This window comes from Chelonoidis abingdonii, chromosome 10 (genome assembly GCF_003597395.2).
Source record: "Chelonoidis abingdonii isolate Lonesome George chromosome 10, CheloAbing_2.0, whole genome shotgun sequence".
Lineage (NCBI taxonomy): Eukaryota > Metazoa > Chordata > Testudines > Testudinidae > Chelonoidis > Chelonoidis abingdonii.
The window spans coordinates 16,970,723-16,982,288 of record NC_133778.1 but is presented as its reverse complement, the minus strand read 5'-3'; the positions used below and the strand labels follow the sequence as shown (position 1 = coordinate 16,982,288).

The following is an 11,566-nucleotide window of genomic DNA, read 5'->3' as shown; positions in this document are numbered from 1 at the left end:
AATTAAAACAAAATCCTGTTTTCACAAATTTAATAGAAAGTCCCTAGTTTTTCAGTCAAAATGTAAAAATAAAAAAACCCAAAATATATATTACCAACTCTCTCCCCTGCCCCAAAAATTGTTTTGGTTTTCCACTGGAAAAAAATTGGAAAATTTAAACCAAGTAAATACTTCCTACATACAGTCATTTATTTTTTTGGGAGGCGAGGCGGAGTTACAACATAAAAATATGTTGTTGATGGAAATGTTTCCATCAGCTATGTGTGACATAATTTGGATATTTGACAAATTTTGCTGCTTTTTCTGTTTGCAGATTGTCTGCAGATAAATCAGTTTCTTCAAACTAACATCATTCAGTTTAAAGAATTATTCAAAACTATTAGCATTGAAGGATAAATATGAGGAAACTGATTAAATGTGCCATTCATTGCAAGAATTTAGTATTCAAAATTGTGGCTGTTTTTTAGTGGATGCCTAGGTCACAGGGCATGTTTCTATTACCTGGCTGAATGAATGTAACTATTAAGCTATGTCTACACTACAAGCTAAGTATGCGATTCCTCTGTGTACACATACTCAAACTACCTCTCAGCAAGTTAGCATGAGTATAAATAGCAGCGCAGCCAGAGTCTCATGGATGTCCGCAGTGGGGGCACAGCTGAGCTGGGTCAAGTACATACCCACTGGTGTACTCCACTGCCACTACTTATGCTACAGCAGCTAAGCAGCTATTTACATCCATGCCATCTCAATGAGTGCCAGGCTGAGTATGTGTAGGCGAGTTGGGACATCACACCCTAGCTCGCAGAGCTGCCATAGCCTTAGAATCAGGTTTACGGAGCAAATATGTCTAAGTTACAAATTTAAAATGACTCTCCTTGAACATTCTGCAATATTTTCTATTCTGACGACTGTATCTGCCAGAAAACTCATTTACTGATGGGCTCAATCCTGATAGGTGCTAGGCAGTCTGCCCCAGTCCAGAAAAACAAATAAGTGCATTGTTGGCTTAAAGCGTGCACATATAGGGAAATTCTGGCCCTATTAAAGTTGATGACAAAACTCCCATTGATCTCAATATGGCCAGGATTTCACTCATTTACTTCAATGGGACTACATACGTACTTAAAGTTAAGCTTGTGTTTGTGTCTAAAATATCTGTAGGAGGCAACCCCAACTGGAGCATGAACACAAGGACAGAACCTTTGTTTTCAAATTTAGCAACTTTCACCAGCTTTAACTGTCTCAGGCTGTGGCTATGGCCTACTAATGTGTCCCCAGTACTTGCCTGGGAGTAGTGCCAGGACCATTCTTGCACTACGTTGCAGTACCAATTGGTATCAGGGCCTCATGGTGCTAGGTGTTGTACAAACACATAAAAAGAAACAATTCCTGACCCAAAGAACTCTCCGTCTATGAAGACAAGTGATAGACAAAGATTATGGAGGAGAAGGATACAATTTAGTATACACATAGGTACACTTGCAATTGTTATTACTATAGATAGTGCCAGCTCTCCTCATCTATCGATTGTCTATCTCCCAAGAATTCACTAGTCATTAGCAGCAGAGAGATTCTCAGAAGACACTGCTTTCTGCCTCTGACATGCTTTAGGAGGGGCCTTCAGGAACAGGCTACTACTATGGGCTTGTTTTTGCTATGGAGCTAAATTGGTGCTGCTGCAATTGATGCAGCAGCATTGATTTAGCGGGTCTAGTGAAGACATGCACTCCCATCGATTTCTGTACTCCGCCTCAACAAGAGGCGGAAGCAGTGTTAGCGGGCAAGCGTCTCCCATTGACATAGTGTAGTGTAGTGCGGTAAGTAGATCTAAGCTACGTCAACTTGAGTTATACTACTAATGTAACTCATTGTGTAGCTTAGATCGACCGACAGTGGTGGTGTAGACCAGGCCTGTAATTTTGTATACTTTCCCTCTCGAACAACAGGATCCTTCATCCTCCTTTCTCCTATTGAATATCAAGACTGTTGGTGAAAGGTAATTGCTGGCCAAGACAACATTCAGCTTTGGACCAATCCACCATACAGCTCTGCATCAGCTCTTTTCCTTCATTAAGAAACTATAGCAGCCATTTGACCTTTGAGGAAATGGGCAGGAAAAGGTGGGTGTGGGCGTGGGGTTGAAAGAATAGTTTAGTTTATAACGTAAGGTCATGGTATTATGAAGAGGTCTGGAGGCTGATGCTGTAAGGGAAACAATTTATGGTATTAATTTTGCTGAAATAAAAGAGTGAGGCAATTAAATGTAAACTTGCAAGTAATGAAATTCCTGAAGGAACTGTTACTGCAGGCATTTTCTCCTGTCTGAAGACCTCAGAGCCTAATTCCATTTCATAGCATAAACCTTGTTTGTTTTTGACTGGAGTTCAATTGCTTGGCATGAAGATGCAACCTGATGATATTGAAAAAAATATGACATTGATGCTTGCTATAGATTCACTGACTCTAAACTGGGGCCCTGTCACAGGCTGGCTGGTGCTTTTAGGGGAGCTGGGCCCAGCCTTGCCTGTGAGGGTGGTAGCCTGGCACCAGCTGATACTGATGTAGTAATTTAATGACACCCAATAGCCTGGGCTGTGAAAGGGTCAGGGTGGACTACAAAGAGAGAGAGAGCGAGCATGAGTGAGTGAGCAAATAAACAAGAACACACTTAGCTAGAGAAAGGAGCTCTGGAGTGGGCTGCTGAAGAGAGTCATGGTGAGTAACATATGTTTGTCTATCAAGGGTGAGCCTAGGAAAAAGGACAAGGCCCAGAAAGACAGTTCTGTGGGCTATTGTTTAGAGGAGGACCAAGGAGCTGGGCAGATCTAGGGAGAAGGCAGAGGGTATGTCTATACTGCAGCTGGAAGTGAGCCTCCTAGCCTTACACTAGCATACTAAAAATAGCTGTGTGGGTGTTGTGGCAATATCAGAGGCTCAGGCTAGCCGCTCAAGCCCAAGTTGGTCTGAGCCCACAGGATAGGCTGAGAAGTATCCCATGACAGGCTGAAGGATCTCTTATTGAGACATATGGACTTCTGTTACCCCAGAAAGGGCCTTGAATAGATGTGACTTAACCACAGGGCAAGGTTGGATGGAAACAAGCCACTATGGGACCAAAGTGGCTGACAACTGGTGTGCTAGATGCAAACACCTTCAGCATGATACTCTAACACTACATGATACACTTACTGCTGTTGTGTTAGAGCAACTGCTTACAGGCTCTCAAGGACACCTGTTAAGAAGAAAGTAAGTACCTGATTATGAATTGCAAGTATGTGCATTCCCAGGGCCCTGCAATCTTACAACTCAATTCCTAGAATCAGGCTAATTGCTAATGGGAAGAAATGCAGCTGCCTCCCACCACTACCCCCTGCAGCCCTAGGAGTAGCTCTGATGTGAGTCAAGTGTACTGCTGTCCCTTCCTTACTATTCCTCAGCCTGAGCACCAGAAAGGGAGTGTAATGGAACATAAGAGCTGCCAAAAAGGAGGGACTGTGGCCTTTTAACCATTTTTAATAGACTAAAGATAGCTGCCTCCTGCAGGTCCTCCATGCCATTATGTGTTCTATTTCTTCTTGTGTCCTCATTAATTGGATACCACTGGTAGAGATGGCTGTGTAAGGGAATCCATCTCCTTTGGCAAGTGCAAAGTATGAGCCACAGCTGCAGCCCTGTATCTGGGCTACTATGATGGGGCAGTCAGGGATCCCCCTCCCCTGCTATAAAGGAATCGTTAGGTGGTATAAAGCTGGCATAGTCAGCTCTATTACTCTACTCCTTCCCCCCATCACAGAGGATGTCAGGGCTGAGTGGGAATTCATAGTATTCTAGCTGATCCTCAGCTGGTGTAGCAGTCCCCAGAGGCTGCTCTAGATGCAAGGGGATGTTGGAGGATATTTTGGCCCTTGCTGTTTACAAGAGTGGCAGAATGAAAAGGTAAGTTTGAGCCACCTTTCTGCTCCACCCTCAGCTAGGCTGAGGATGTAGCCCAATATCAGCAGTAGTTAGATCAGCTGGTTCAGTGGAAAATACTGTCATTTATTTATATTTAAATAATACAAATAAAGCCCAGGCAAGAAGCTGCACATGCCCTAACAATTAGATTTATAATCACAAATCATCAACACACAGCAGAAAAATGTGCAAACAATGACTAAGTTCAGCCAATAAGTGCAGAAAATCTGCACTTTTAGCACACCAGGAACATACCCCCAGCTTTTTCCCACCCTCATCTCCAAATCCTTATCAAATAATTTGATTTTACACCATGCACGGAAAGGCATCAAAGTCAGGACCGTATTTTTGTTAAAACAGAATTCTGTACCACCAATTTGCTCTGTTCTCAGAGATGATCATTATCATCTTCTGGGAGTGAAGTATCCATATGGTGCATGGAGATTCAGCCATATGAAACTTGCAAGGTCAAACCTTGAAGTCCTCACTCAGGTCTTTCTTGGGACAAGTCTCGGACTTCAGCGTGAGCTGGCCTGAGGCAAACCTAAGTGAAAACAGAGTTAAGGCTTCAGTCCTTTGTATGTATTGGGGAAATGGGCAGCCACATAGCTATGCACCATATGAAAATGTACTTCCTTATGTTGCAATCTGGGGCCATCAAAGATAGTGTCCTAGGCAAATTGGACTATGTACTATACTGTTGCTAGTGCCAAGGCTACTAAGTTCCCATCCAGATCTTATCCCCCACCTCACCCCCATTCTGTCTCTCTTTATGGGGATATAGCTGTACCTGCTTCTCACTGGTCCCTATTACTCTGCCATTTGTTCCATTTCTTCTTGTATTATCACAATCCAACTAATATTTTACTTTCTTTAACGTCTGTTCATTTGTAGATAAAGTGCTTGTTAGCATCTAGATAATCCCCTTCATTTTGTCATATGTATTCTTTGACATCTGTGTTTAAGCATGATTTGGGGATTCTGTGACCAAAGTCTATATGAAGAATTAGGAATGTTTATTACCATGATCACTACTTTAAAGGTCTCTTGAGTGGGTGGCCGAGGTCTCGCCAAAGAAAAATTTTCTATTCATCTTGATTCGAGTCAGATAGCCCCCTTTATCTTGATGCCTTATAATCCCATCAAGACTTCTAAAAAACAGAACTCTTCTAGTCCGTTGAGACTACCTCTCTTTGTTAAACTCCATGTTTCAATCTGCGTAAATGTTGCTGCATTATTTATGGAGCTCTGTTTCAGCATATGACCGCCTTCACTTTATCTTCATTCAACAGTGCATTAATTTCCTCCAAGTTGAGTTCTTTTTCTAGTCCTTAAAGCCATGAACAGTCTCTGGTTGTCTTTAGAAGTTTTATTTTTAGGGGCTAGATTCTCAGCTGGTGTCAGTTGGTGTAGCACCCTTAACTTCACCTGTAAGTGATCTAGTTTAGGTACATTATTTTTGGAATTATGTCTGCTCTCATAATTTATGCAAATCCATGTCTCTGTACTCTGTTCACTAGGTCTTCTGTGTAGTCTTTCAGAACACTGATGGCAGGTTGAGGGATCTCTAATTCCACTGTCTGAAGGGCTACTGAATCACTTCCATTTCTTATTCATTAAAGTACATTTGTAACTTCAGAATAATTGATTACTCATTTGTGTCAACTGGAAACATACAGCTGCATTTGATGGAAATAACCTATCATATAATAAAATATCACATAGCAAGAATGGGCTGACAAGCAAAATTAGCAATGGTCAGCACTGGTGAATAGCCAAGTCAGAAAAAGGAGAGTTACCTGTTCCATAACTGGCATTCTTGGAGATGTGTTGCTCATGTCTATTCCAGCACCAGTGAACGTGGTGAGCATGCACTCTTACTGTGGAAGTTTTTTCCCTCAGCAGTACCCTGGCTGAAGCACAGCTCTACCAAAAACAGCATCATCCCTGGCATGGGAGACGATTGCATAGTGCGACATGAACATGTGTACTGAGGACCAGGTAGAGGCTCTACAGATTCCTGGATAAGGACATGGGCCACAAAGGCAGCCAACAAGGCCTGAGCCCTTGTCGAGTGAGCCCTTATGATAGGTGGTGCGGGAACCCCTGCTAGGTTGTAGCATGTGTGGATGCACGATGTAATCCACTGGGAAAGCCTCTGGGTGGAGATCAGTTGGCCCCTCATGCGCTCGTCCGAAGCAACAAAGAGTTGCAAAGACCTGCGGAATGGCTTAGTCCGATCCAGATAAAAATCCAGTGCTCTGCGCACATCAAGCATATGGAGGCGACATTCCTCATTAGAGGCATGACATTTGGGGCAGAGGATAGGCAGGAAGATGTCCTGGCCCATGTGAAAAGCGGAGACCACCTTAGGGAGGAATGCCGGGTGTGGGCAGATCTGAACCTTGTCCTTGTGAAAGACTGTGTAAGGGAGATTGCAGGTCAGGGCCCTGAGCTCTGAGACCTGCTGGGCTGACATGGCCACGAGGAAGGCCACCTTCCATGAAAGGTGAGACCATGAGCATGTGGCCAGGGATTCGAATGGAGGGCCCTGTGAGGTGGGATAACATGTGGCCAGGGGTTCTAGCATAAGGAAAGGACGGGTCTAGCCCTTTGAGAAAAATACACTGTCGTGGCATTGTTGATGCCTGGCAGGCAGAAAGCCTTCAAGGAGATGTCATGAGCTATAGAGAGCCTCCCAGAGGCTGAGGGCTTCCCGGCAGAGGGCTGACGACCTCATCCGGCCCTGTCTGTTGATGTAAAACATTGTGGCGGTGTTGTCTGAGGATTCTGACCACCTTGCTGCACAGCTATGAGCTGAACACCACACCGGCTAAGCGTATCGGCCTGAGTTCCCTGATGAGGAGCAGTGCTGGCCACCGGAAGGTGCCAGGAGATCGCTGCGCACCGAAGATTAAGTTTCCGGTGCTGATTCTGCTCAGTGCACCGCGGTTTGGGCCAGTGCTGACTCCATGAGAAGGGCCCGAAGTCTTGTGTGTGTGTGTGTGTGTGTGTGTGTGTGTGTGTCTGTCTGTCTGTGTCTCTCTCTCTCTTGTTAGTTCTGGGTTTACAGGACCTGCAGATCTTACAGCAGTCGATGATGTGAGCTTCGCCCAAGCAGCGAAGACAGTCGGCATGCGGGTCACTTCTAGGCATTGAACGCCTGCAAGACTTGCACGATTTAAACCCTGGGGCATGCCCCAGCCTGAATACTAACTAACTAAGTTAGTTGAATAAAATTTCAGCTTAGTAACACAGGTACTACTAACAACGAAACGATGAGCTGCAGCAAAGCTGGAGCAGGTAGTTCTGATGCACCGTCACTGGTGGCAAGAAGAAACTGAGGGTGGGGGGAGCGTGCGGCTCCCCTTATAGCGTGCTATAGAGGCACCACTCCAGGGGTCTCAGCAGCTCTCCCCCTACGGGTACTGCTGAGGGAAAACTTCTGGCATTGGTGCAGGGGGCGAGCACGCACACCTACTGTGGAATACACATGAGCAAGCACTCAAAGAAGAACTTTAGTTCATCATCCTCTCATTTAACAAAGTATCTGCTTCCAATCCAGTGCATCCCTGTCACATTCTGGGGTGCAGCCCAGACCAGCAAGGGGGTTGTGTCACTGCCTTCCCTGTAACCATGGGTGCCTCACAATGCATCTCTGTTGTAGCTCCCACTCTGGACTGCTCACAGCCAGCATACCAACATGCAGGTTGCACCCTGAGTATGTGTGTGCTAGGCAATCCTGGTTCAGCCACTCTGATCCCACCAGCCTGCCTACGGCTTCACTCTCGCTTCCACCAGCCTCGGTTACTACTTGCAGGGTGACCCAAACATGCTCCCAGGCCCAGATTTTCCCCCCAAAATGGGTGTTCTGCACTGTCCAGCCCTTTCCTGGAACGTTCAGCTATTAAGATTCATTGCTCCTATAAAGAGTTGATAGTCAACAGTTTACTTCAATTGGACTTACCAAACAGTTCAGTTTAAATAAAGTACTGGATTACTTTAGATTAAAAATAAAACAAGTTCATTAAGTATTAACAAAGAAGATAGGATTTTAAGTGAATGCAAGTATAAGAGAGTTAGAAATGGTTATCTGTAAATATCAGTGAAAAAACACATCTAAAAGTCAAACTTCTTCTAGCAAGTTTTGGCTCAATGCTTTGTTTGGGATAGCTTTTCTTATCCATAGTCTTCCAGCAAGATGGAGGGTGACAGTTTCCTTGGTCAGGATCTCTCCCAGAGGCCCGAAGCTGCTGGTGCCTTAATTTTCTTAGAAGAAAGAGAAAGAACTTGGGGTTCTCTGCCCCTTTCTTCGGTGGATTCTTCTGAGGGTTACCCTTCAAAGCAGGGTGGGCAAACTTTTTGGCCTGAGGGCCACATCTGGGTATGGAAATTTTATGGTGGGCCATGAATGCTCATGAAATTGGGGTTGGGGTGCAGGAGGGGGTCAGGGCTCTGGTTGGGGGTGCAGGCTCTGAGATGGGGCCAGAAATGAGGAATTGAGGGTGTGGGAGGGAGCTCCAGGCTGGGGCAGGAGGTTGCAAGCTGGAAGTGCAGGCTCTGAGGTGGGGTGAGGAATTTGGGGTACAGGAAGGTACTCTGGGCTGGGCCCAAGTGGTCAGAGGGTGGAAGGGGGATCAGGGCTGGGCCAGGGGGTTGGAGCACAGGAGTGGGGATGAGGCTCTGGCTGGGTGTGCAGGCTCTGGGGTGGGGCTGGGGATCAGGAGTTTGGGGTGCAGGAGTGTGCTCTGGGCTGGGCTCGAGGGGTTTGGAGGGCAGGAGGGGGATTAGGGCTGGGGCAGGGGGCTGGGGCACAGAAGGGGTTCAGGGAAGCAGCAGTATGACCCCGCTCCAGCTCCTATGTGGAGACATGGACAGGTAGCTCTGCACACTGCCCCATCCTCAGGGGCCATCTTGCAGCTCCCACTGGCTGCAGTTCCCAGCCAGTGGGAGCTGCGGGGGCGGCGCTTGGGGCAGGGGCAGTGCACAGAGCCCCCTGGCTGCCTCTAAACATAGGAGCCAGAGCGGGGACATGCCGCTGCTTCTGGGAGCTGCGGCACGTGTGTGGAGCGCCCCCTGTTCGCCGGCTGGAGTGTGGGAACAGGGCAAGCCCCAGCCCCTGCTCCCCAGCAGGAGTTCACAGACCAGATTAAATCGGCTGCTGAATTGGATGTGGCCCACGGGCCACAGTTTGCCCACCACTGCTTCAAAGTAAAGTTTATTCAACCAGTAAAGAAGGCAACATGGAGTCTGGTGATAGAGGCTCCATGTTCTTTTTTTCCTCCCTTTGTCTTTGATGAAATCCTACTTGTTCTGTTTCTAGTCATCTCTTCCCCCTGCTATCTCGAGGACCCTATTTACTACTTATATGTACATTGAGGGGTAAACATACATGCCTTTATTTAGGATATGCCTGTTTAACAACTTTTGCCTAGACAGGGCTGTCTGGTTGTGAACATATTTTAATATCATATAGAGTGAATTTGTAACTTCACATATAATACTATTGACCAGCAAGTTATTTATTATTTTCAAATGAAATCTCACATGGCATATTTCATACAAAGATTGCAATAGTGTGTAGAGTGTGAACACAGAGATGCTTTTGGTCACTGTTACCACAAAACTAACACCACAATTAGTAGTCCAAACATGACTGCCTTGCCTGCTCACCATTGTCTCAATCTTCAGCACTGCTATTCCAGAACAACACTATGATGGGCGTGACTCTTCTGTTACCTCAATTTATGTCAATATAACTCTATTGAAATCAGGGGAGTTATACTGGTGTAAAGCAGATGTAACCATAGAGAATCAGGTCTATGGCCAGGATATTAAAGAACAGCATATAGTGCAAGTGGCTTTTCTTCTAAGTGTGAGTTCAATCCTTTCCTTTCAGATCTCTCGCCTATGTACCAGAAGGAGAGGAAGTGGAATGTGGCACATCTTAGATGAATCAGTAGTGAACATATCATTCCTCTTTTGTCCACTATCTTACTCTCCTCCAAATCCCAGATTGTCCCCCAAAGCATCCAAGGCTGAAAGCTTGCACTGCTGAGTCAATAGAAGCTTTGCCATTGGCTACAAAGGGCACAGGATCTGGTGGTCAGCTAGCAACAACCTAAATAACCATCTGAACCCTTATAAGAATTCCAATATCTCTCAATAGCATATTACCTTCCATATATAAACACCATCCTTAAGTATTTTCAATGCTGTGTTGGAAAAGTTTTCATAATTTGTTTTCAGCTGACTCTGTGACTACCCTGTGCTAGCAACAAAAGAAAAACAAAAGTTTCTTTTCTGATATTGAAGTCCTTCAAGTAATATTAAGCTCTTTAACAGTTCCATATATATGGGGCTTCTAAAGCAATAGAATGCCTCTAATTGTTCACAGCTCTTCCTTTTCACCAAGTTAGTTGCTAATTTAGTAAAATGCAAATGCCTGACTGTCAGATATTGGAGACAATGGACAACTTGGAGAAGACAACTAAAGATTTACTCCTTCTGTTCAGTGCTTCTTGAACTATAACACAATGTCAGACAACTTATCAATGAGACTAGTTAACTAAAGCCATCTCCGTGTGTGTGGGGGGAAAAAATCCTCTTGTTTCCTGAAACACAAGCAATTATCAGTTACTATAGTAATGGGAAGATCGTATGGGCCAGATCATTAGCTGTGTATGTTAGCATAGCCTCACTGAAGTGAACAGAACTATATTGATATGCATTGGCCAAGATCTGGCCCTATATTTTCTTCAGGTTAGGAATAGGCTAGGAATACGTGGTACGAATATAATGGAGAATTTCTCCTCTAACACTACAGAAGACTCTAATAAAGACCCCAGAGCAGAACTCGATTATGTTAATTATTACAGTTCAATATTTGACCAACTTTAGAGATGACACATGGCTGTAATTACCTGGGCAATAGTGTGATGAAGTAGTAAGGCTAATACTGGCATCTTATTACTTCCTAGCTGGCAAAGTCACGTGGTTGATGAGGTCAGAGAAGGACCTGCAAACATGCTCAGCGGTGGAGACCAACTCCTGTTTTATAGCAGACTGCTGAGCTAAAAAGAAAAAAGATTATTTCACAGCACCTGAATGCAGCAAAATCCCTGTACAACTCTTTAAAAGACTCCAATTCAATGTAGCTCTGTAGAAATAAAAGTTTTATCTGCTGACTTTCCTTATTACATTATTATCAATGAAAGTGAGGCATCCTGAGAGCTGAACAAAGCTCTGCTGTAATAAGAGCATTGATTATAAGGGAATTTTATGTGAGTGGGAGGCTGACTGTGGGGGCCAAACAACTACTCAGTCATAGAAATCAGAGACAGAAAAGCCCACCATGCAAGTTTGTTCCATATTGACTGCTGAGAGTGACTTCCTCTACAGTACTATGTCTTCTCCAGTTTTAAATGACTCAAGCAGTGAGGGTTAAATGCTGAGCTCACATGAGTGCAAATCTGGGGTAATTCTAGAGTAATTGCAAACTGAGAGAGGAAGGTTAGTGTGTGGTGACAGCACTGTAGTAGAAATTAAGAGATCTGGGTTCAATGCTTGACTCTACCACATGTCTAATATGTTTATAAACTATGAACAG

At 44.8% G+C, this 11,566-nt stretch overlaps 1 protein-coding gene across 2 annotated transcripts in view; it reads right to left on the bottom strand.

Annotated features, from left to right (window-relative positions):
* Positions 1 to 9,363: 9,363 nt before the first annotated feature.
* DYTN (dystrotelin) overlaps positions 9,364 to 11,566 on the bottom strand; it is a 56,319-nt gene continuing 54,116 nt past the window's right edge. For both annotated transcript variants that reach the window (XM_032765114.2, XM_032765117.2), the window contains exon 15: positions 9,364 to 11,030. In XM_032765114.2, the coding sequence (XP_032621005.1) occupies positions 10,927 to 11,030 (104 nt within the window). In that variant the 3' untranslated portion in view covers positions 9,364 to 10,926. The remainder of the gene's footprint in view (positions 11,031 to 11,566) is intronic.